This window comes from Sorex fumeus, unplaced genomic scaffold (assembly GCF_029834395.1).
Source record: "Sorex fumeus unplaced genomic scaffold, SorFum_2.1 ptg000006l, whole genome shotgun sequence".
NCBI lineage: Eukaryota > Metazoa > Chordata > Mammalia > Eulipotyphla > Soricidae > Sorex > Sorex fumeus.
Genome location: NW_026606063.1, coordinates 4675707 through 4701289, shown reverse-complemented (window position 1 = coordinate 4701289; position 25583 = coordinate 4675707). Strand labels below are relative to the sequence as shown.

General features: G+C 53.5%; 1 protein-coding gene across 2 annotated transcripts in view; it reads left to right on the top strand.

The window, feature by feature from the left end:
• The window catches only part of BIRC6 (baculoviral IAP repeat containing 6), a 154171-nt gene that overhangs the window by 37931 nt on the left and 90657 nt on the right, over positions 1 to 25583 (top strand). Inside the window, exons 10-22 of one of the 2 annotated variants that reach the window (XM_056128023.1) lie at positions 1523 to 2902; positions 8934 to 9083; positions 12133 to 12358; positions 13478 to 13638; positions 14852 to 14941; positions 15423 to 15554; positions 16817 to 16995; positions 17477 to 17610; positions 18568 to 18729; positions 18821 to 18952; positions 19644 to 19741; positions 20703 to 20850; positions 22103 to 22236. In XM_056128023.1, the coding sequence (XP_055983998.1) occupies positions 1523 to 2902; positions 8934 to 9083; positions 12133 to 12358; positions 13478 to 13638; positions 14852 to 14941; positions 15423 to 15554; positions 16817 to 16995; positions 17477 to 17610; positions 18568 to 18729; positions 18821 to 18952; positions 19644 to 19741; positions 20703 to 20850; positions 22103 to 22236 (3126 nt within the window). Of the gene's footprint in view, positions 1 to 1522; positions 2903 to 8933; positions 9084 to 12132; positions 12359 to 13477; positions 13639 to 14809; positions 14942 to 15422; positions 15555 to 16816; positions 16996 to 17476; positions 17611 to 18567; positions 18730 to 18820; positions 18953 to 19643; positions 19742 to 20702; positions 20851 to 22102; positions 22237 to 25583 lie in introns of both variants that reach the window. The other variant, XM_056128017.1, reaches the window with a different exon arrangement.

Genomic DNA, 25583 nt, shown 5'->3' with positions numbered 1-25583 from the left:
CGTAGGGATCATGCCTGGCTGGTGCTCAGGGCTCACCCTGTAAGACTCGGGACCTTGTACGGTGCCAGAGATCAAACTGGTTATCAGATCATTTCGTGCAAGGCAAGCGCTTTACTCATTGTACTATTTCTCTCGACTTGTCCTAGTTCCCTTTTTAATAAACAGTTTTAGGTTAAATTTCTGGCACCCCGGTATGGTTCCCTGAGCACCTCCAGGTGTGGGTTTTTTTTTTTTTTTTTTTTTTGCTTTTCGGGTCACACCCAGCGATGCACAGGGGTTACTCCTGATTCCTGCACTCAGGAATTACTTCTGGCGGTGCTTGAGGGACCATATGGGATGCTGGGAATTGAACCCGGGTCGGGCTGTGTGTAAGGCAGACGCCCTACCTGCTGTGCTATCACTCCAGCCCCTGTGTGGTTCTTGAGCACAGATCCAGGAGTAAGCCCTGAGCACTGCCAGGTGTGTCCCCAAAATGACAGTTTGAAGAAGACTCAGTGGCACTAGGTTAATAAGAAAACAATGCAATGGTTCACTTAAACTAAAAATTAGCAGGCAATACGAGAAGCCACTCATGTTTGATTTGATTTGATTTTTTTGCTTTTTGGGTCACACCCAGCAATGCTCAGGGGTTCCTCGTGGCTCTGCACTGAGGAATTACGCCTGGTGGTGCTCTGGGAACCAGGATCAAACCCGGGCCGGTCATGTGCAAGGCAGCTGCCCTCCCTGCTGTGCTATCACTCTGACCCAGTGTCTCATTTTAAAATGACATGTTTGTCCTAGTTAGTGTTTCTCGTGCAAGCGGCTGAAGTGTGGCGGCGGAGGGACTAGGTGCCGTCACTTCTCTCGGACACCCTAGAGTACGGGCAGCATTTTCATGGAGGCGATGTTGTGCTTCGAGAAAGAGCGAAATTCTACTTCGGTAGGGCGTTCGCCTTACAAGCGGCCAACATGGCCAACCCGAGTTCGATTCCTCCGCCCCTCTCGGAGAGCCCGGCAAGCTACCGAGAGTATTCGATATGCCAGACACAGTAACAACAAAGTCTCCAATGGAGACGTTACTGGGCCCGCTCGAGCAAATCGACGATCAACGGGAGGGCCTTTACCTTACCTTTACCTTTGGGGAAGAAATTATTCGGCTGACGTATGTTTTAGGAAATATTTGAGTTGAAAATGATTTTGAGGGGCTGGAGCAATAGCACAGCCGGGAGGGCGTTTGCCTTGCACGCAGCTGACCCGGGTTCGCTTCCCAGCATCCCGCATGGTCCCCCGAGCACCGCCAGGAGTAATTCCTGCGTGCATGACCCAGGAGTAACCCCTGTGCATCGCCGGGTGTGACCCAAAAAGAAAAAGCAAAAAAAGATCTTGAGTTTCTGCGACACGGCTGGGGCTTCCTGAGTGCGTTTCCCGCTTTAAGCTCCTTAAACCCTGCCGCTGTGACGCGGCGCTGCCGGGTGAGTACAGTGCGACCGTGGCGGGCGCGGGGCTCCGGGCGTGGCTCTCTGACGCGTGTCCCTCTGCCCAGGTCCCACGTCCCACAAGGAGGCCGTCGAGGTGAGCCTGGACGTCACGGCGCTCAGCGTCCTGCAGCAGCCCGAGAAGCTGCAGTGGGAGATCGTGGCCAACGTGCTCGAGGACACCGTGAAGGACCTCGAGGAGCTCGGCGCCAACCCGGGCCTGGCGGGCAAGAGCGAGAAGCTGAAGGACAAGCGCCCCGAGCAGCACAACATCCCTTTCCCCTGCCTGCTGGCCGGGGCGCTGCTCACCTACAAGTCCCCCGCCGGCTCGCCGGCCAGCAGCCACTCGCACCGGTCCCTGGACGGCCTGGGCAGGACTCCGGGCGAGAGCGCGTCGGAGCCGGGCTCCACGGACAACGAGTCGTGCTCCAACTCCGAGCTCGGCTCCCCGCTGGCCCGGAGGACGCTGCCCGTCCTGCTGCTCTTCAGCATCAAGGAGTCGGACGAGAAGGCGGGCCGGGTCTTCTCGCAGATGAGCGGCGTGACGGGCAAGTCGCTGCACGACGACGGCTTCACGGTCCCGCAGATCATCGAGATGGAGCTGGACAGCCACGAGCAGCTGCTGCTGCAGGACCCGCCCGTCACCTACATCCAGCAGTTCGCCGACGCCGCCGCCGCCGCCGCCGCCAGCGGCCTGGCGTCCCCGGACTCGGAGAAGTGGGGCTCGGTGCTGCCCAAGCCGGGGACGCTGGTGCAGTGCCTGCGGCTGCCCAAGTTCGCCGAGGACCAGGACCTGTGCGTGGACTCGGTGACGCCGTGCGCCGACGGGCTGCACCTGCTGGTGGGGCTGCGGACGTGCCCCGCCGAGCCCCTGAGCGCCGTGAGCCAGGTCGAGGCCTTGAATAACCTCAACAAGCTCAACTCGGCGCTCTGCAGCCGCAGGAAGGGGGAGCCGGAGCCCGGCCTGGCGGTGGTGAACGGCGCGGGGCTCGCCGACGCCCAGGCCCCGCTGGCCCTCGAGCCCGAGCCGCGGCGCAGCGGCGGCTACTTGGTCCTGTACAAGATGAACTACGCCACGCGCATCGTGACGCTCGAGGAGGAGCCCGTGAAGGTCCAGCACATCAAGGACCCCCAGGACACCATCACCTCGCTGCTCCTGCTCCCGCCCGACATCCTGGACAACCGGGAGGACGACGGGGAGGAGCCGCCCGAGGACCTGCAGCTGCCCGCCAGGGGCGGCCTGGACAGGGACCGGAAGGCCGACGCGGCCTCGCTCGGGCACCTGGTCATCACCACTCAGGGAGGCTACGTCAAGATCCTCGACCTCTCGAACTTCGAGATTCTGGCCAAGGTCGAGCCCCCCAGGAAGGAGGGCACCGAGGAGCAGGACTCGTTCGTCTCCGTCATCTACTGCTCGGGCACAGACCGGCTGTGCGCGTGCACCCGAGGTAGGTGCCGCCGGGCGGGGTGGGGGGCTCCCCTCTACGCCGCCGCTGTCGTCCCCCATGTCCCGCGGAGGGCTTCTCCTCGCCGGTCAGGGCGTGTCTTTGATTTTGACCTGAAGGAAATGACCTGCCTCTCTCACTGTGAGTTCGTGCCCTGTCCACTGGGCAAGTTCCTGTATTTTGTTTTGTATCTTGGGTCACACCCGGCGATGCACAGGGGTTACTCCTGGCTCCTGCATTCAGGAATTACTCCTGGTGGTGCTCGGGGGACCCTGCACATGGGGCGCTGGGAATCGAACCCTGGTTGGCCGCGCGCGCGCGCGAGGCAAACCTGCCCTGGGGCAAGTTCCTGGGCTGGGGTCAGCAGGACCGAATTCAGCAAGTGAATGTCAAGACCAGCTAAGGTGAGTTTTAGATTCTGCTAGAGATAACGGACCCTTCTTTCCTTCTGGAATTAAAACCAAAACCAAATTTGCTAATGATTACTAGCTTTTTTCACAGCCCGAGCGAGGCTGGCAGTGAGTGTGCGCAGTGAAGCCCCCCGCGTGCGTCCCTGCCTCGGTTCCCTTTGCTGAGTGTGTGTTTGAAGTTGGAGCAGGACGGCCGTGTTTGGGAAGGAGCGCTCACGGGAGAGGCAAGACGGGACCATCACTGATGGTTTCTGGGTATTTAGGGCGAGAAAAACAACCAGTGCGCTTGGCAGAAATCCCTGGGTTTGGGAAGAAAGCCATCTCCCTCAACGTCTTAGGTAGGGGTTCACCTGGGTTTTTCTTCCCTCTGGTGTCTGTGTGAGCTGGGGATTGCACCAGGGCCGTCCTCAGCTCCTCCCTGGACGAGATTTCCGGCAGGTTTTTAATCTTTTCCGAGAGAATTCAGGAGGTTGGGGAGAGAGCTCCAAGGTGTGCTGGTTGGCGGGGGACCACGGCCCTGTGACTGCCACAGCCAGTCCACAGAGCACCAGCTGCATGTGGCCGGGACACAGAGGACCACAGGAGTTTTCACTGCCGAGACCCATGACCAGTGCTGGGACTGCCTTTCTCTTTCATTCACATGTCAGATATTTGAATCACACTGAGTGGGTCAGGGCTTAGCCTTTGAAGTTTTTTTTTTTTTTTTTTTAATTATCGTTGGCCATACCTGGTGGTGGTGCCCAGGCCTCGCTCCTGACTGTGCCCTTCGGGGCCAGGACTTGGGGGACCCCATATGGCGTAGGGTTGGCAGCATGGGAGCCCAGTGCCCTTGGCTGCGCTGTTGCCTCCAGGCCCGGGGCTGACCTTGATGCGGTACCCAGGGCAGTGGATGCTGTGCGTTGGGGTTGGCCACAGGAAGGCAGGTACCCTTGTATTGTCTCTCGGGCCCCGAGGCGTGGGGAGTGGGAGCTCAAATACATCTCCACTCGAGTGCTAGCAGGAATAATTGGCATTTAGTGCTCAGTGCACGGCTGTGCATAATCGCGCACTTCTTTCTGCCGGGACTTGGTGTAGGAAGTGCTGTCACTGTCTTCATTTACCGAGCAGGAGGTGGAGGGGAAGAACACCGTGAACAGGCCAAGGTCTCGGTGCCGATAGAGGACAGTCAGCTTGCACGGTCTGTTGTCTTAGTGCCTTTTCCTGCTAGAACGCTCCAGAAGCAGAAGCTGTACCGTGGACCGCGGTGTAAGGAAAGTCAGCCTCCCTTCAGAACCGGAGCGCTGCCCTGGAGGCTGGCCCCAACGCTGGTGTCTTAGGACATGCATACATGCGGTGAAATTAGGACCCGAGGCTGCAAACGAGTCCGCGAGAAATTGGGCAGTTCAGGGGAAGATGGGATTCAGAGGATGAAGCAGACAGAGGGGTTTTGGAGTTTGCACGGTGGAAAGTCTGATCTCCTACGAGAGGACGCTGACTCTCACGAAGGAGGAGAAACTGCCCGGGAATTGAATCACTTCTGTGTGGCCGTGTAGAGCAGGTGTCTGAGTTTTGGACGCTCGCCTTGCAGGTTGACGCGCACGGACCCGACACGCTCCTCTGGAGTCTGTTTCTCGCGGGGAATTGTGAGTGGAGTCGGTCCCAGATCTAACACGTTTATTTTAAAAGTGCGGCCACCGTTGATTGGAATTCAGAGGTTGAGTCCGCACATCCTCGCTCAGAATGCGGGAGTGAACACGAGGTGGAGAACGCGAGGGCGCCTCGCCCCGGGAGCCTGGAAGTTTCCGGAATTCTGAAGTCACTTGGCTCGCTCCCTGTATTGGCTGCTGCATCTCTGGGTTTGTGTGGTCTTGGTGTCCCCCTCACCCCTCTTTGGCGGGTCTCTCCCACCTTGCCAGGTCTTGGTGGGTAGAGCTGCCTTATTTTTTCTGAAGGGGAGGGCCACACCCGGCCGTGCTCAGGGGCTGCTCCTGGCTCGGAGCTCAGGAATTCCTCCTGGCGGTGCTCGGGGCGGCACTGGGGGTGTCAGGGTTGAGTTGGGGTCGACCCCATGCAGGACCGATGCCCTCCTGGCTGTCCTGTCCCTCCGGCCCACGGGCGCTTCTTGATTAATTCTGGGTGTTGGCGGGTGCGGGTGTTGACCTGCACTTTGAATCCTGTTTTGGGTTCTATTGTCGGCGTTTCTTTTTTTTCAGATTAATACTAACTTGATTTGAGTCAGTACGGAACCTTGCCCCTGAGTTGATTTTTCTCTGCTATGTTTGTATTCTGTCTTGTGTTGCATTGAGACGAATGACAGCTCTCGCCCCAAAAGTGCTGTAGGTATTCTGTACAGTATCTTTTTAAAGAGTTCATAAGAAAACGAGAAAAATGACAATCACGTTTCACTACAGAAGAGTCTGTCTTGCATGTTTAGTGTTACTTTCTGTCCTGTTGCGGGACTGTTTTGATGTATTTAAGTGAGACATGTTGCCTAGCAAAAAAATTTTTCTTGGGTTACCTGGAAATGTCTTTATTGAATCATCATTTGGAAAATTTCCTTTCACCTACTCCTGGTGGTCCGGGTGCCAGCAGGTTCTGTTGTGGGTGGCAGCTGACACCTGTGTCCCGGGGACGAGGCCCGGTGCCCGTGTCCTGCCCGGACTCGCTGTCCCTCCTCCGTCAGCTGTTGCAGCTCACCTGGCTCTGAGCGGCCCTTTTTGAGTTCCTGCATTCAAAGTTCCTCATCGATCGTGATTTTCTGTGGTCTGATTATAATGTATGTACTTGACATTGTACGTATTTGATCTGCTTGAGGTTCATTGAACTGATTGTAGTATGATGTTTGGATTTTAATTAATTAATTAATTTTTTTGGGTCACACCTGGCTATGCTCAGGAGTTCCTCTTTGCTCTGCACTCAGGAGTTACTCCTGGCGGTGCTCAGGGGACCCTATGGGGTGCTGGGAATCGAACCCGGGTTGGCTGCGTGCGAGGCAAACGCCCTACCTGCTGTGCTACTGCTCCAGCCCCAATGTTTGGGGCATTTTTTGTCCATTCCTGCAGGGAGGGGGGCACCCCGTGTTAGCCTCGATTTCTTTAATATTTTGATATTCTCCTTGTTCACAGGAATGCCCACCACATTTGTGCTCTTCTGCTTGATCTGTCCCTAAATCTGAGATGCTTCTTATTTACAGAAAAGTGCATTTTTTCCTCTTTCGTTGACTCACAGTGAGACGCATAGCTACAAAGTCGTTCACGATTGGGTTTCCGTCGTGTTCCAACACCCGTCCCTTCTGCAGCCTGCAATTCCCACCACCGGTGTCCCGGTCTCCCTCCCCGCCACTCGGCCTCTAAGGCGGGCCTGCTCTTCTCTCGTTCTCGTTTCTCGTTCTCCTTCGATCTCTCCCCCCACCTCCCTTTCCCCCGGGGCACCCCCCGCCCCCCTTTTCAGGCACTGTGCTTGGCCACATTCTGTTCCCGAACGGTCACGCTGTGGTCATTCCTCTCCTTTCAGCACTCGGTCCTTGTCCAGGGTGCTCCTTTCCGACTCCTTACCTAGTGCTCCCTCCTCCTCTGTCCTGCCTGGCCCTGTCCAGCCTCCGTGCATGGGCCAGTCCTCCCGGCCCCCTCGTTTTCTGTTTGTTTCTGCTCCGTGCTGTGTTCAGAACAGGCTTTGTTTACTCTCCCGGCTAATTGCTTTGTCTATTTTAATTTCGCTGCTACTTCTGGCCACTGTCCCATCTGCTCTGTACCTCTACTGAACTTTGCGGTTGCTTTTTTTTTTTTTTTCCTGAACTCCAGAAATTTCCTTTTGGTCCTTAATACTAATTCTTGTTTCTTTTCTGACTTTTTTTAATTTTTTGATTTTTTAAATTATTTGTTGATTCATTTCACCTTCAGGGATTCCAATTTCCTCGACCTGGCTTCCTGTAATGGTATGGCAGTATTTACATTGGCTTCTTTGAATTCTTCTCTGAACTGGATTTGGGGCACTTGGAGATAATTTTCATTGGCTTTGGCGTTCTTAAACATGTCCACTTTCTTCCCATGCCATATAGTTTTAAATTCCGTGTCGGTGATTTTGATTATAAATAACTGTCGAAATTTGATTATGGAGGGGGTCCAGTTTCCCCAGGTGTGCTCAGGGGACCTCACTTGCCGGGATACACTGTCGAATCCCAAATTGCTGTGCAGTGCAGGTTCCTGGGGTTGTGGTGCAGGTGGGTCCTTTGGTCTCCACCTGCACTGCCCCCAAAGCTGCATGCTGGGCGGGGGGGGGGCGCCCTGAACTCTGACGCCCCTTCTCCCCACCTGGGCTGGGTCTTTGAAATGCACCCCAACTCCTCTCAACAGTTTCTCTGTTTCTGTTTGATCAGCTTTTATCCACCCAGCTTCGTATTCAGCCCAAGGTTTTTATTTTATTTTATTTTTTTGCTTTTTGGTTCATACCCGGACTACTCTTGGCGGTGCTCGGGGAACTATATGAGTTGCTGGGAATCGGACCCGGGTCGGCTGCATGCAAGGCAAACGCCCTACCTGCTGTGCTATCGCTCCACGAGATTTTGTGACATCAGCCCAAGGTGTTCAGTACTTTGCCCAGAAGGGTGACCCAAGGAGCTTCTCTTTCTCTGTTTTCTCCGAAGACCTGGCGGCAGGCTGCCCTTGCTGGTGCACCCAGGAGCCCTTGTTTCAGCTCATTTCCGCCACCACAGTTGCCTCCTGGTCCTTTCTAGTGCTTTCCTTGCCTCGGAGCGGATCCTCACCCAGCCTGTGTCTGCCCGGATCACAGCCTCCCCGGTCTCAGTCAGTGGCCCAGTTTTCCAGGAAGAGGACTTATGGTCCTTATCCTGTCATGCCCATGTTAATTAGCAGATACGGTTAGAATGTACTTTCATCAATTGAAATCTTTTGGGGGGTCCTAGTAGCAAATCAAGATTTTTTTCTGTGAGAAAGGGAAAACAGAAATCAGATTTTCTGGCACGGAGCGCTTCAGAGATTCAGAATGTCCAGTGCCGCCTTCAGAGACTGGGGTCAGGGGCTCGACAGCCGCTGGGGTCAGTTTCCCTTGTGGAATCTGAAGCGCGGCCACAGCGCCTACCCGCAGGACTCCTGTGAAGACTAAATGAATTATTATTATTATTGTTTGACTTTTCGGGTCACCTAGTGATGCTCAGGGGTTAACTCCTGCCTCAGGAATTACTCCTGGGGGTGCTGGGGGTGGGGAGAGGGGTGCTTGTGGAGGCGCCAGGGATCGAAACCGGTCGGCCTTGTGCACGGCAGACATCCTGCCCACAGTCCCGTTGCCCCGGCCCCCAGAATGAATTGATTTAAGCTTCCACAAGAGTGTCGTGCAGAGTCATAGATAAAAACCTTCTCACATGTTCGTGCATTTGTCATGTTCTTTGATTAAACCTACCTTTCGATTTGCAGTCCCTTGGCCATTAGATTAGTAAATTCTGGGACCACCTTCCCGTTGGGGGGCGGCTTGCTTGGGCTGGAGAGAGTCTCTTAGCTCGGTAGCGTGCGTGCGTGCGTGCGTGCGTGCGTGCGTGCATGCGTGTGTGCGTGCGTGTGTGCGTGTGTGTGCGTGTGTGTGTGTGTCCAGCTCCTGAGTGCCAGTGCTAACAAGATTTTGTGACACTGCAGGTGGCGAGCTTCATTTTCTCCAAATTGGAGGGACCTGTGACGATATTGATGAAGCCGATATACTTGTGGATGGATCGCTTTCTAAAGGACTAGGACCATCTTCAGAAGGTTCCAGACCTTTATCCAATCCTTCAAGTCCTGGCATTTCAGGTATGAGACGAAGTTTTTATCTGAAGCCCTTGTATAGTGACACGCAAACATTTGAGCTGTATGTAATCTTAACATGATTTCTGTTCTCATGGTTAACTCTTGAACTGTTGAAGGTGCTCAGTTCCGCGGAGTTCGTCTCGCTTGCTGCTTTGGGAACCCTCCCGCAAGGTGCAGGGCAAGTGTCCTGACACTGGGCCGTGTCCCCAGGCTGGATGACCTTTTCTAAGGACCAGCCTTACTTTTCTCCGTGACCATTATGTCAGAAAGGGAATTATGAGGAAGTGTTGCAGTGCTGGTAGATGTGAGAAGTACTGAGGATTGGTTCCGAACTTGCAGCTAGTTGAAGACGTAGAGGATGATTCCAGGCGTCGAGGAGCGTTTGTTCTGGTTAGGAAAGAAACAGAACCTAAGCGTGTTTCGAGTGTGCCGTGAATAGAACGGCTCACGCTGCCAGTGTCCCAACCCCATCCGGGACCTGGAAAGTGCTAAGACAGTGTCTCCCGGGGCTGGACGATAGCACAGTGGGGAGGGCGTTTGCTTTGCCCACCCGGGTTCAATCCCCAGCATCCCATATGGTCCCTGGTCCCTGGTCCCCAGAGCAGTGCCAGGAGTAATTCCTGAGTGCAGAGCCAGGAGCATCGCCGGGTGTGACTCAAAAAGCAGGAAAAAAAAAAAAGACGTTATCTCCCAGGGCTGGGATCAACTTTGCTGTGAACCTCTGGGGGCGGTTCACTGCCTGTTGGCTTTGCCTTTTCTCTGACCTGCATTCTACACTTTGTGCTCTGAAACTGTATTTTTCAGAAGAGGTACTGGCCTTGTGCCCTTCATGTTGTGGATGTTCATGAGTGCTTCGCCCTTCTCACGGTGTCTCGTGTGCGATTCCGTGTCACTCTCTCGGTTGCACTGAGCCCCCTTCCTCGCTCTCTGCGTGCCTTCCATGGTGCTGCAGCATTTTACTCCTGGTAAAATGTGTTACACCCAAACCTGGCTGACCAGAGAACGTCACTGCATCTTTGGTGGACGATGTGAGCATCGCTTTTTTGGTTTTGGGTCAGGCCTGCCTGACACCTGGGGCGACACCTGGCCTGACACTTGGGGCAGCGCCTGGCGGTGCTCATTGGTCCCTGGGACCACAGCATGTGCGCCGCCTGTTACTCTGGTCTGAGGCATGTGTCTCAGTTCAAAATTCCAAATTGGGCTGATGCTAAGTTTGCAGTTGCTCTTTGGAGACGTTTCTATTTGGGCATTTGATCTTTTTCTTGGCACTAAAGGCAAAACTTTCAGTGACTGGTGGCCTAACAATGTTTTGTTTTTTTCTTTTCCTTTTTGGGTCACACCCGGCGATGTACAGGGGTTCCTCCTGGCTCTGCACTCAGGAATCACCCCTGGCGGTGCTCAGGGGACCATATGGGATGCTGGGAATCGAACCGGGTCGGCTGCATGCAAGGCAAGCGCCCTACCCGCTGTGCTATTGCTCCAGCCCTGGTGGCCCAATAATGGATGTCGGGCTTTTTCCACCCGTCAGCTCGGGTTGGATGACACTGAGTCAGACTTCAGGGTACACAGAACTGCTCCCGTCCTGTTGCTTCCCGGGAGGCAGGGAAACCCCGAGTTGGCATTCACTGACTCATGCTGACTTTGGGATCAACCATGTCATGTGGTTTAAAGAAGATAACCCGCTGGGAGCTTTTCTTTTTTTCCCTTTGGGTTTGGGACACACCCAGCCGTGCTTCAGGGGTCACCACACATGGGAGTGCCCCACGTAGTACCCGAGATCAAACCCGGGAGGGCCGTGTGCAAGGCGAGCGCTTACCCGCTGCTGTTGATTGGCCCCCTTCCTTGAGTTTATCGGTGACGCGGGAACGCAGTGCTCAGAAAATCTGCCTAGCAGAGGAGGAGGAACTGGGCGCGAGAGAAGGGAGTGAGCTGAGGGGATTCCCCCGCCTGCGGGCGCTCACGCGGAGACTGAGTCTGGCTCGGGATTAAATGGGAAACATTCTAGACCTGTCCTTTGCACGTTTCAGTTGTTTATTTTAGACTTCTGTCACATGAAAAAAGAGCAGCCACCTTGCAGCTTTGTCTGATAGGAGACGTTTACCGTCACTACTGGGTATCTCTCCGCAGAGACCCGCGGGCTTGGAACCCAGCCCCCAGGGAGTAGGGAAACGGGCCCCGCGGCAGGGCACGTGCAGGCTGGCCTGCTCGCGTGGCAGGTGCCTCTGACGCCCCCCAGCCCCGCTCAGGGTGCCCCTCACTACGGCCAAGGGGACAGCCTGTTGGAGCTCGGCTGAGAATTCCTTTTTGGCCCACACTGAGCGATTCTCGTGGTTCCTCCTGGTTCTGCACTCAGGGATCACTCCTGGCGGTGCTTGGGGGACCCAATGGGATGCTGGGGATCGAACCCGATTCGGCCGTGTGCACAGCAAATGCCCTATCCGCTGTCCTGTCTCTCTGGCTCCACTTTACAGGTTTCAAAAGGGAGTAATAAGAAACAAATATAAGATAAATATAAGAGAAACAGAGAATGCTTTTAGGGATTCTGAGGGGGGGGGTGAAATCCCTTTAAGACAGAACTTGAATTGTGCTCTGAAGGAAAGGTATTTTTGATAGATGCAGAAGAGGAGGAGAGGATATTGGGAAATGCCACAGAGATACAGAGAAGTAGGTCAGTTGAGTAAGAATGGAAGAATTGGGCCGGGGAGAGAGCACAGTGGGTAGGGCGCTGGCCTGGCATGGGGCTGAGCTGGGCTTGGTTCCTGGCCCCGCTGGGAATTCCTTTGCTAGGGGAGAGCCTTGATTCGAGGAACCTTGCCGTCTCTGTCGCGCAGACCCAGACCTGGGCTGGCCCACGTTCAGGGCTCGGCCTGGCCCGTCTCGCCGCGCCAGTCGTCCTCCGGCCCCTTCTGAGTCTGCCGTGCCGTCCGCGCCTTTTCTTCCCTGTCCGCTTTCCCGACTGTCTCTTGGGCTGTCGGGCTGGGCTGGGACCGGAGGCCCCCCCGCCGGCCGGTCACTCACCCTGGCCTTGCCCCCCTCACCCCCCCCCCCCCAGGAGTCGACCTGCTGGTGGAGCAGCCGTTCACCCTCGACGTCCTGACGTCGCTCGTGGAGCTGACGCGCTTCGAGACCCTCACGCCGCGCTTCTCGGCCACGGTGCCCCCGTGCTGGGTCGAGGTGCAGCAGGAGCAGCAGCAGCGGCGGCACCCACAGCACCTGCACCAGCAGCACCACGGGGACGCCGCGCAGCACACGCGCACCTGGAAGCTGCAGGCCGACGGGTGACTGACTGCCCGGGGTCCCCCTCTGTCGCTGGGCGTCGGAGGCCGGGAGAGAACGCGTAGAGCCGCCGCCCGCGCGTCTAGTCGGCGGGCGTTCCCGTGTTCGGCCGGCTCAGACACCGGGGAGAGCCACTTCCTGTGGCCGCGGAGTCAGGACAAACGGGGCAGGCATTCAGCGCCGGCGGGGGGTGGGGTAGTTGTGACCGGGCGTGAGGAAGAAAGGGCACGTCTCCCAGGGACACTGGCGGAGAGGCCAGAGGGAGGCGAGGTTGGAGACCAGAGTGTGGCGGGCGCAGAGTGAGCCGGGGAGAGGGTGGTCAGAGCGCAGCTGGACTCCGCTGGCCGGTCAGTCACGCCTCGTGGGACGTGAGACGGGCCTGGCTGGGGCGTTGCTGGTGCTTGGGAGTCAAAGAGGGTTTTTTTTTTTAAGATGAAGCTGTGATTGCGTTTCTGGCATACGCTAGCCCAGCACCCATCCTACACCCGTGTCCACTCACTTCCCTCCACTGATGGCTGCAGCGCCCCGCCCCACCCCCCACCCCCGTTTTGGGCCGCTGTGGTTTAAAGCACTGATGCCCCGAGGGTGTCTTGCATGGCCCTTTGTCTCCCTAAAGGACTGATTGGATGTAGTCTTTACATTAGACGCCAGAAGGCCACTATATTGGCTCTGGTTTTGCTGCGGTACGTTCGTTAGGGGGCAGGAGGAGACCTGGGCATTCTTTCCGTCGGGCGCAGTTGCAGTCGGCCCGGGAGGGACACGTTGGCGACTGGTGGCGGCCGTGAACGGTGGCGCCGGATTCTGGTTATGGCGCCTGGGTGCCAGGAGTAGAACACGCAGATCTCACAGATCTGCCGGGAGAGCCAGGCCGCAAAGAGGGCGCCTCGCTGCTCGGACCGAGTCCGTTGAGCAGGTCTTTGTGTTGCCGGGATGAGAGCAGGTGGTCTAGAGGGCAGCCCAGGTGCCAGGAGACGGGTGTGTGTTCCTGGGCGGGTGTGGGCGGCAGCGGGTTGGGGGCCCTGACCTCGGCTTCCGGGCTGAGCTGACGGTCGGGCTCGCGGGGCGGAGAAGACCGGCTTCTCCTGTTGGGCTCCGTTTCACATTTTCCCTCCTGTTCACAGCAACAGCTGGGATGAGCATGTGTTTGAGTTGGTTCTCCCCAAAGCGTGTATGGTCGGACACGTGGACTTCAAGTTCGTCTTGAACTCAAACATCACCAACATTCCGCAGATCCAAGTGACGCTGCTGAAAAATAAGGCTCCGGGCTTGGGGAAAGTCAACGGTAAGACTGGGGAGACTCTCACATTTGGAGATCGCCCCTCGTAGCGGTTGGGAAAGCAGGGGCCCGGTTTTCAAGTTGGCAGCCTAGGTCTGACACCCCCGGCCCTTCCCTCCCTCCAACCCCCCCCCCCCCGGGCCCCCCCTCGCTGTTTGCCTTTGTGGTTTTATTCAGAAAAATTGACCCAGACAGCATTTCCAAAGCTTTTCAGTAGTGCGGTATTGTTCAGAATTGCAGCCCTCTTCTGATTGAATTACACTCTTCGGGAAATGAATTTCTTTCGCGAAGAAGTTTTGCTCTTCTCATTACTCAATCAGCCCACGTCTTTCTCTTCTTGAGAGGAGACTTAATTGGAAAAAGAACTTTTTATTTTTTACTTTTTTAAAAAATTTTTATGGATATCACTTACCCTCGTAGGTTATTTATGAAAGCAAATGTCCCGTGTCGTACTAGCGCGTAGGTTGCTTGTGATTCCAAGTTCGATTAAGATAGGTTGGATTCTGTTTAGCAAACTGGGAATCAGGTATTCTCAGCCTTTTCCTGTGACTAGATTAATTTCAAAGACTAGAGATTATCTAAGAAAAATCGTAGATTCCATTCTAGAGGTAAAAACCCTGAAACGGGACAACTGTCCCACTTCAGATATGCACACACGTACGTGTGCGTCTGCATGTTGTGTGTCTCTGTGCCTGTCTGTTCGCATTCTCTTGAATCATGTTAGATTCTAAGACACTTGGATCAGGGACCGCACTAGACATTCGTGTTTTTAAACTTCAGGTACTTGCTCTGTGCCTCTGAGACTAAGAACTTCAGGGCCAGGGAGTTGTAGAGTTGAGCTGGTGCCCTGGATACATGAGGTCCTGGGGTTGATTTACCGAAAAGGGGTGGGGGAGGGGGGAGAGAAAGCAGAGCAAAGGACTCCCCCGCATCCCATGGTGCACTTCCGTCAGACGTTACTTCTTCAGATGAGTTTTCTCCTACCGTTAGAAGAGTCTGTAAAACAGTACCTGGGAATCTAAATTTCTTCTTCTTTTTTTTTTTTCCTTAGAACTGTTTTTATAGCAGCTGTGATGAAAATTACAGTTCCAGTTGATCAGTTTTTTTTTTTGAATTTTAGGCACATTAATCGTTGCTCTTAAGCGAAATTAAGTTGACTAATATTTTTATCCTCTAGAAACAGCAGTAGATAGGCAGATCACCTTTCCTTTGTCTCCAGCTCTTAACATTGACGTGGAACAAAATGGGAAACCGTCCCTGGTTGATTTGAAGGAAGAAATGCAGCGCATGGAAGTAGAGGAATCACCGTGTGAGTTCAATGACAGAGCTGTTGTTCATGCAGTGAGAGGATTAGCGATCAGACGCATCGTGCTGGGCAGAGGTTTCTCTGCGGCTTGCGAAAACTTGATTTTTGACCACACGATTAAAAAAATAACCCGTAATTCTGCTTTGGCATTACGCTCTAACCTTCAGCTCCTCTGAACACGGCTGCGCTCTCCCTGCATTTCTGGTTTTTGGAATATCTTGGGATTTGAAATCGTGTCATGTTCTTATAAGTTCTTTGAAAATCAAGGTGAATACGTATGATTCGTGAGGGGAAAACCGCAGACTAGCTTGCTGATCATATCGTCCTTAGCACGGTGGTAGTGATCAGTGCCTCCCAAGTACGGCATTTCGTGTGGCGTGTTCTGTACTCGGGATGGACGTTCTCTTCTGACGTGCCACGTTCTCATTACGACCCGGTTCCATAGAAAGAACTGCGGCCTTCTCTTCTGCTCTCTCTCCTTCAGGTCTTCGGCTGTGCCCGTTTTTAGAGGACCATAAGGAAGACATCCTCTGTGGGCCCGTGTGGCTCGCCAGCGGCCTTGATCTGTCGGGGCACGCCGGGATGCTGACGCTGACGAGCCCCAAGCTCGTGAAAGGTGAGGCAGGACAAGGTGACGCTGGCCGCCGTCGGTTCCCGAGGTCCTGTCTGAGCCGCCGCCTTCCCTCGGTCCCTCGCTGTCCCCGCAGTCGCGGTTCTTTCTTCCGGGAAGTGACCCTGATGTGTCTGTCCCGACGCACGCTGTTTCGTGCGCCTTGCTGGAGACCGAGTGCGGCGTCGGGGACCCCACAGCCGTGTCCCTGCGCGCTCCTCCCCGTTGACTTGCGCCCTGTTTCGGGCGGGCGCAGGGGGGGGCCGGCGCTTGCCCCGATGCGGGGGACCCTGGGCCCAGTCCCGCGTGTCGTCAGCCTGCTTCCGTGCGTGCTTACAGCCGCTTTAGTTTTCTGTCCTTCCTGTGTGTTCTCGGGCCCCCGGCTCCTGGCGGGGTTCTCAGGGTCCCGGCGGGGTTGGCCGGCTCAGCCGCGTGCGGGCACCTGCCGCCCTAGGGTTTGGGCCCCATCTTCAGAGTTCTTCTAGGGAAAAAAAATCTGTTGTTTTGGGAAAGGCAGATGTAATAGAGGATCGGATGTAAATGTATATTTCAAGACGCTTGGCTGCTGGATGCCTAGTAGTTACTGCAGTAAGAACAGACGTAGTAATCTGAGTAGCGAATATATATGTGTCCTTTAACCGTATTCTAAAGCGTGTTTCAAATGTGCATTAAAGTGCATTTTAAAATCCTTGGCTCTCACCTAGGTAGTAGCTATTGTGGTACGAAGCCAACAATGGTCCAGGTGCCGGGTTTCCTTGTTCAGATAGATTTTGGTGTGGAGTGGCATCCGAAGAAATTAGATCATAACAGTAGCGATCATTTTAATTTCTGTGTCTTCTCTTAGTGATGTTTGTCCTCATCCACGCGTTCATCTTTGGTCGGGGACGTGCAAATTGTGATGTTCAGTCTTGTGACTACGTATCATTCATTCATCACGTTCACAGGACCATGTGGTGTTAGCCGCCTAAAATGTTGCAGTCGTGGGCAAAAGCACTAAAACACTCGAGTTGCTGATTGCAGAAGTACGGTTTCTAGAACACCAGTGAAAACAAGATTTTATGTTATCATAGAAATACTGACTTGGATAAAATGGAGAGTGGAGCCAGATGACGCGTCTTTGAAATACTCAGTGCTCAAGTGCTCAGTGGCTCAGAATTTACTCAGAATGATTGTTTTCTCTCCAAAATCCTTGGAACCGGAGAAAACAGTTGTGAAGTTCTGCTTTTTCGTAATTCAGTTATTAATCACACTCTGCACCGCTTCTTCAGGTATGGCAGGAGGAAAGTACCGTTCATTTCTAATCCACGTGAAGGCAGTGAACGAAAGAGGGACAGATGAGATCTGTAATGGCGGGGTCCGTCCTGTGGTGAGACTTCCAGCCCTGAAAACCCAGAGTAACAAAGGCTATTCCCTCGCCTCGCTCTTGGCAAAAGTCGCAGCGGGCAAGGTAAGGATTGTCATTTTGAATTCCACTCACTCTGTCTTAAACGCTGTAATGCACTTCTGCCTTCTGTGGCCTTCATTCCCCTCCCCCGCCCCAGTGAAAGTTGGTTTGTTTCTAATTTTACTTCCTTGCAGTGAATTTAGAGATACGGAAGGAGGAAATATTTTGAGCTACCTTAAGCAGAGGACTTGCCTGGGAGGAAATGATCTTGCCGGCATCTCTTGCATGCGCTGGTCCTTACTTTCAGGGCGTGACTCTGGTTTCTGGGACCTGCCAGTAACTCCCTTTAGTGTTAGGCAAATTGAGCTTTTCACTAGCTCCATCTTTGAAGCTGGTCCACCCAGTGACGCTGGGCACACTCATCTCTTTTCTGCTGTGACCGTAGATCATTCTTTTCCTCTGTATTTGAAAAACTTTCATAGTGAGTAACAATTATTTTTTTGGATCCTTTTTTTTTTTTACTTATTTATCTTTGTATGTTTAGGAAAAATCATCTAATGTTAAGAATGAAAATGCAAGTGGCCCCCGTAAATCTGAAAACCTTCGGGGCTGTGACTTACTGCAGGAGGTTTCAGTCACCATTCGAAGATTCAAGAAAACTTCGATTTCTAAGGAGAGGTACTCTCGGTTTCTCGAACTCTTCCGTTCCTGCAGCAGTGAATGTAGAAGAGGACCAGTAAACATCCTGTAATGCACAGTCAGAACCAGAAATACCAGGCAGAAAACTAGTACACGGGGAGGTCTCATAGGGCACTAGTCTGGAGTATTTCCTAAGATTTTTAAAATCTTTTACTTCTGCGTGTTCGCTGTTCCTTGTACGAGTTTGGTTTTGGTCTTGGCCTTGGATTTTGGGCCACGGGGTGGTACCGGGGTGGAATGAGGCTCCCGCAGCTCACTGAACCATCTTCAAATCTCTGAGCATATGAATTGCCTGTTTCATAGCTTCACCCTGCTGTGGACTTATTTAGGGTTTTTTGTATGTAAATGCACAGCCCAGGGGCTGGAGAGACAATACAGTGGGGTACGGTGCTTGCCTTGCACGTGGCTGCCCCGGTTAGATCCCTGTCACCCAGTATGGTCCTCTGAGCCCTGCCGGTAGTGATCCCGGCGTGCAGAGCCAGGAGTCAGCCCTGAGCACTGCTGGGTATAGCTCAAAAAAAAAAAAAAATTAAAAATATTTTTTTGGGGGAGGAGCGGGGGCCACACCCAGCAGTGCTCAGGGCTGACTCTTGGCTCTGCGCTCGGCGTTCACTCCTGGCCAGATCTGGGGACCACGTATGGTGCCGGGGATTGAACCCATGGTGCTTGCGTGCCCGGCAAGTGCCCTCCTCGCGTGCTGTTGCCGCAGGGTGTCCTAGTGTGGCAGGAGGGAAGAGCTCCGTGTGGTCTGGCGTTTTTTTCTTTGTCAGAACTCCAAAAGTTTTGTGAACTTCATTTCTCTGTGTTTCACGTTAGATTTAGGTTTTGAAGTCGATTTAGCAGAATGGCGATGGTCGAGCCTAATGGGTCGCGGCTCACCAGACCGTGGTCGTTTTCAGGCGTGCTCTTAACGTTCAGCGTTTCTTTTCCTCGTAGGGTCCAGCGATGTGCCATGTTGCAGTTTTCAGAATTTCACGAGAAGCTCCTTAACACGCTGTGTAGAAAAGCTGAAGACGGCCAGAGCACCGAGCACGCGCAGAGCCTCGTGCTGGACGCCCTGTGTTGGCTGGCCGGCGTGCACTCCAACGGCCCCGGGAGGTGAGCTGGGCTCTCCGCGCCCTGGGGGTTGGGGTCCTGTCACTGAAGTTCAAGGTGAGTCTTACTGTTGTCTTTTTTTTTTTTTCCTTAGTTCAAAGGAAGGAAATGAGAGCTTGCTTTCAAAAACAAGGAAATGTCTCTCCGACATTGTACGAGTTTGCTTCTTTGAGGCAGGACGAAGCATAGCCCACAAATGTGCCCGGTTTCTGGCACTGTGCATTAGGTTGGTATCGAGAACCGCTTCCTCTCCAGTTCACTGCATGCTTTATAGGGGCACTCGCAGTAGTAGAATGTCGTTCAGCAGAGTGTGTATATATGTGCGTGCGTGCACACAAACACACACCCACACTCATACCCACATGCATGTGCGTGTGGGTGTGTGTTAGAAAATTCAAATATATACCAACTGTCATACATACCTATTCTCATTATACACACACACACACACACACACACACACATCTACATATGAGAATTTTTGTACGTTGATGAGATTTTTTTCCCCCTGGGATTCTGGGGTTTTCTGAGAAATGTCGTGCTGAATCTCCTACTCAAGGAAGTCTAGCAGACTTCCTGCCTCTCAGGAGAGGCTCAGGGTGTGCGTCCGCTAGTGGGGACCCTTCCTCAACCAACTTTCACTCCTGCTTCCTGGTTGTTTTGGTAATCCTTCACCTGAAAATGACCTAGGAAGTGTTTGAGAGCGACTCTGTGCCCTGTCCCATTTGGTGGCCCATTGGGTGACAAGTGTTTGATGCTCAGGAGGGGCTCGGCGTGACACCCCCTCCTACCTCGGGGCCTGACCGCAGACCTTCCCCGACGCTGGGACATGCGGCACTCTCACGTCGAGTATCGCACGGAGGTTTTCACTGACGACCTTGTGTAACGTCTTGACTTTTTCTCTTAAAATTTTCTAGTAATGGCAAATGTGACCCATGTCAACCAGGATTTGGATCTGTTCTGTTGAAGGCCTTGCTTGATAATATGTCATTTTTACCCGCAGCAGCGACTGGCGGTGAGTGGAAGGAGTCCCGGATGTTTGTAGTTAGAGCAAACCTCTCTCGGTGCGGTTCGGTTGTGTAGTAAATGCTTCCTTGCTCTCTCCCATATTGACCGGAGTTTGTTTTAAAATGAACTGCAAACAGTTTATGATGTGTTTTGATTGGGTGGGCTACAGTCTCTTTGTTAACATTACTCGGAAAAAAGTTCAGTGATAATTAAGTAAATGCCAACCGGTTCATCATATTGGGATACTTTCCTGGACCTCATTAAAATGATGTTGTTTGGTGTTCCCTGAGAGTAAATCAGATGTCACAAACTCAAGACAGGAGTTGATAGAATGGCACAGAGTAAATGGTCCAGGTGGTGACAGGCCTGTGTGCTGTGGGAAGGGGAGGGGCGTTGGCGGATGGAACTTTTCTGAGTAGTTGATGATTTTTTTCCCCTGGCACCTGTAGACTGTGGAACCATCATTTAATTATTATTATTATAATTATAATTATTATTATTATTGCTTTTTTGGGTCACACCCGGCGACGCACAGGGGTTACTCCTGGCTCTACACTCAGGAATTACTCCTGGCGGTACTTGGGGGGGGACCATATGGGATGCTGGGAATCGAACCCTCGTCAGCCGTGTGCGAGACAAGCGCCCTCCCTGCTGTGCTATCGCTCCAGTTCCACCGTCATTTAATTATGACTGTGATTACCAAGTAGATTAGAGTTCACAAAACAAATCACATGTATACGGTAGCAGTGCTCAGAAAATACTGGCATATATACATATATCATTTTGTTTTCTCTTTTTTTTTAATGTTTTAATGGTGTTTGTTACTCTGAAGGGCTGTCGATTTACCCTTTAAACTTAAATGTTATTTTGGGGTCAGACTTCAGAAAACCCCTGTAGGTGAAGTGAACCGTTACTGAGTGTGCGGAGAGCCCAGCCGCAGCGGGGGTGACGCGCTGATCTGCTTTCAGGCTCTGTGTACTGGTACTTCGTCCTGCTGAACTACGTGAAGGACGAGGACCTGGCGGGCTGCAGCACGGCCTGCGCGTCCCTGCTCACCGCCGTGTCCCGCCAGCTGCAGGACCGGCTGACGCCGATGGAGGCGCTGCTGCAGACCAGGTACCTGGGACTGGCGGTGAGCGGGCGCCCGACTCCCGACACGCCACCTTTGCGCGGGCGGCTGCCGGATCCACGCTCCCTTAAAAACCAGGGTTTTCCACTTCCTGCTTTGTGTGTGTGTGTGTGTGTGTGTGTGTGTGTGTGTTGCGGGGGTGGCGGGGGCACACCCAGTGGTGCCCGGGGCCTTGGCTGCTCCGGACGGTGCTCTCAACCCATCATCTCGAGTCCTGTCGTCCTCTTTTCTTTATTTTCGCTTTTGGACCATCCCGAGCTGTGCTCGCCATCCCGTCACTGCCTGGTGCCGTTGCCGCTCCCGCCCCCAGGGTAGCATTTTCACCATGAAAAGGCTGAAGCTTACTTTTCCCCCTGTTTTCTCTGAAATCGTGCCGTCTAGACGTTCTGCAAGTGCCGGTGATGTTTATTCAGTGGATTCGCTGATATTTTTGAAAGTGACTATCTCGTGGCGGAATCACTTCGAGTTGCTTGTTTTCCCTATTGCTAAGATTTGACGTAAATCTCTATTGCCCATCACTGGAAACCCGTACCTGCTGGTCGATTTCCTAAAAACGGGCCAAGTGCACTTGGTGTGGATGGGAGGCGGGTGGCGCCTTTGGCTTCTGCCTCGAGTGGCAGGCACAGAGTGGCCGTGCGTCCTGCGCCTGCTGGCCTCAGGCAGCCCCTCTCGGCGGGTCTAGGACAGACCCGTGGCCTTTGGAGTGTAGCTCTGAGGGGGCAGCTGCCCCACCGGTAGATAAGAAAGGGCCAGATTTGGTCAGTGTCTCCCACCAACCTCTTTTTTTTTTTTTTCCCAAATCTCTTCCCAAAAAAGTTGATTAGCACGATTAAAAATATTTCCTTAAAGAATGGCAGAAAGAATTTCTGACCATGAAAGCGTATCCGTGGCTACACCTCACGGCTGCCCTCTTCGAACTGCACGTTTGGTTTTTTGTGTGGTTTTTTTTTTTTTTTGCTTTTTTGGGCCACACCTGGCAGTGCTCAGGGGACCAGACGGGATGCTGGGAATCGAACCCAGGTCGGCTGCCTGCAAGGCAGATGCCCTCCCCGCTGTACCGACGCCCCTGCCCCAAACTGCCAGTTCTTGTTTGTTTCCGGCGTCACCCGGCAGCGGCTCCCAGTCGCGTCTGGACTCGGTAGCCGGTGCCGCTGTGCCCAGCCCCGCTGGCCCTCGGCCGGGGCGTCCTGCGCGAGTCGCTGGCGGGATGGGCGGCAGGACGCGTCTCTCGCTCTGCAGGTACGGGCTGTACAGCTCCCCCTTCGACCCGGTGCTCTTTGACCTGGAGATGAACGGCTCTTCCTGGAAGACGGTGGCCAGCAGCAGCGTCGGGGTCCAGTCGGACGAGATCGACTTCTCCGACGTCCTCTCAGGTAGCGGGTTTGGGGAGAGGGACCCCGGGCCCCACCCCTGTCCCCGTCACTTGCTCCACACGGTGCCCTGTCTCCCGGAGCTCGCGTGCCTGCCGGCTTCACACCTTCCGTCCCGAAGCCCTTTACTTTTCTTTCTTAACCTCCATCCCTCAAAACACAAGTCGATTTTGGAGCTGCTGCAGCTTGGGTCTTTCTTTTGCTCTCATTTGCGTGGCCCATCGCGACATTCAGCCTTTGACGTAGCTGCTGTCCGCTTCCCAGTTGCATTTTTTTGTGCCTTTGCTCTCAAGTAAAAGAACACTTGCTGCGTATTCCAGAAAACGAGGCCGAGTCTGCGCAGGAAGGAAGCGGTTTCTGCCTGTGCCACCACACGCTCCCGGCAGGCTTGGCTCTGTTTTTCTGGAACGTTAGCTCTGGAGGTGGAGGGGACCGTCCTCCGGTAGCAGCCCAAGTGCCACGCGTGTGTTTTGGCCTCTGCCCAAGGCAGTAACCGTGTTCGTTTTCATTTAGTCACTAAATGCATTTACAAATGACATTCAGCTCTAAATTTTAGCGAGCTTATTTGTAACGATAGTAAAATAATCACCCTGTTAGACATGTTCTGGAAATCATTTCTAACTTTGTGTATTTTAGAATATATTATGAATTGTGAAAAAGAAATGACGAAAATGCGAATTACTGTAAAGTACCCCAGCTCTGACCGGGCCTTTCCTTGGGTTGTTCGCGGAATATTCAGCCTTTCTACCACCTGCTGTACCCTCGGCTCCGACCGGGCCTTTCCCAGGTCTGCTACTGGGATACTCAGCCTGCGCGCTCACCCGCTGTGTCGTCCGTGCGGGTTGTTCATGGTCAGGGTGTGCGCTCTTCCGTGATGGGTTCCGGGCTTTTTCGTGATCTCTGCTCCTGCCTTAGGCCTCAGTTCCTGTCAGGGCCTGTCCAAGGGGCACGTGAGTTTCTGAGTGGTTCTAGGTGAGGTGTGTGAGGTGTCGGTAGGATGGAGTGGGTCAGTACGGGCAGTAGGAGACCACTGAGGACAGTAACCAGATAAAAACAGCTGCACAGTCTCCCCGAAGACCTGGAAGAAACGGCCTCTGTGCCAGGCTCGGAGCCTTCTGTAGGACCGTGTTGGCATTTCGTCCTTGGCATGAGGCGCTCTGTCTAGTTTGGCGTCACTGGCACGAGACAGAAAGCGGACTGTCCCCCTGGCCTTTCTCGCTGGGACCATCACGGGGTTTACCTGTTTTTCTCTCCGTGCATGTCCCTCACCTTACCCCTGACCTCCCGTGGGCACGGAATGGCTGGCTGAACCAGTTTCCATCAAGCCACGCTGCAGTTATAGCTTTCTTAACTTGATTTTTTTTTTTATTTTTCGCATATGTTCTTACATTCTCCACATTGACATGAGTCGGTTTTTTTTTTTTTGAAAAAAAGATTTTTTTTTTTTTTTGTGGCGTGAGATTTTTTTTATTTTGGCCTCCACTCCGCTTTGGCTGATTCCAGTGCAGGACTTGGAAGTGTTTTTGTGGGTTACTCAGAACTGTTCATTGCGCTCATGCAATAAAATGTGTGCTGATTTCACTTACAGACTTTTCTTTGGGGGGTGTACCCGACAGTGCTGAGACTTCAGGGTCACCCTTGGTAGGGCTCGAGGAACTCTGCGTCCTGCCAGGGATCCAACCCGGGTTGGCAGGCATCTTGCACACGGTCTCTTTGGCCTGTTTCAGATGTTCTTGGTCACTTCATTACACCGAGTTTTAACTGCATGTGTGCTTCTGTCTAATTTTTCCATTGTTTTAATATTTTTGAGCCTACGTTTTAAGGGGCGTTTGCATCGCACGCAGCTGACCCGGGTTCCATTCCTCCGTCCCTCTCGGAGAGCCCGGCTAGCTACCGAGAGTATCCCGCCCACATGGCAGAGCCTGGCAAGCTCCCCGTGGCGTATTCGACATGCCAAAAACAGTAGCAACAAGTCTCACGATGGAGACGTTACTGGTGCCCGCTCGAGCCAACAGATGAACAACGGGAGGACAGTGCTGCAGTACTATGTGTTTTAAGGGAATAATTGGACCCACTATAAGTACTCCCATAACACCACATCTGCCTTCGTGGTGTCAGCATTCTGACAGCGCAGTTCACCGCGGCTCTTTCCCTTCCATCTCCTTTTCCTAACCTTAGGCCTTTGTTTTCTTGTTTGTTTTTTGAGCCAGTTTTGGTGCTTAGGGCTTATTCCTGGCTCTGTGCTCCGGGGTCACTCTTGGTGGGCCTGGGACCATCTGGGACATGCAGGCTCAAACCCAGGTCAACGTCATGCAAGGCAAGTGCCCTACCCACTGTGCTGTCACTCTGGCCCCTCCATAACCGTATTTCTGAGCAGGCATCGCGTTTTAACGGTCTGATAGGTAACACAGTGGAAGGCCAGGGATAAAGCGCTTAGTAGATGCTGAAGTACCATTGTTACTTCAAGGAAACGAAAGTCAGCAGCTCTTCCTCTTACTCAGGCTGTACTCTGATTTAATGGAATCACACCTTTTTCGTTGGGGTTGACATTTTGGGCCACACCAGTGATGGTGCTCAGGGCTTGACCCAGGTTCTGCGCTCAGGGCTCAGTCTTGGCGGAGCTGGGAGGGCTTTTTTGGTGCGGGGGAGCTGTGTGCAAGGCGAGCTCCTTGCCACGGTCCTGTTGCCCCAGTCCCAAGGAACAGCATTTTAGAAAATGCGATTCTGTTTACTCACGTCTGGTTGCTGGGCGGGCATCACCTCAGAATCATGAGCAGATGTCTGTCCATCCAATTCATAGTTTTTACGAGTTTTAAAAGAGGAGCTTTAAAAAAAATTACAACCTTGGAAAATGTATTCTTTCCTGAGGTTCACAGCTTCACAGTAAGACTTTCATGATGGTGCGCTAGGGTGGCGGCTGTTGGTTCCACTTCCCGTTACTGGAGACTGTGTGAAGTATATTAACTACTGCTACGTAAAGGGAGTATCTCGCCCGCACGGCAAAGCCGTGACGTATTGGATGTGCCAAACACAGGAGCAAGCCTCACAGTGTTACTGGGCCCGCTCGAGCAAATCGCCGAACAACGGCAGGACAGTGACAGTGACAGTGACATACATGGGAAGCTCAGCACTTTCCCAGTGGTCACGGTATCTGTGAAAGATCCCTAAAACACGAGTGAGGCCAAGTCATCTCGATGCAGCCGAGCTTGCGAGCTTTCTGATAAGATTTCAGGCATCGCACGGCAGGCCCTCTCGAGAAGGTCCTGCCTGTCAAGGTGTTGAAAATGCGAGGATATAAAAATGTTTTTGCGTTGGGGCTGGAGCGATGGCACAGCGGGTAGGATGTTTGC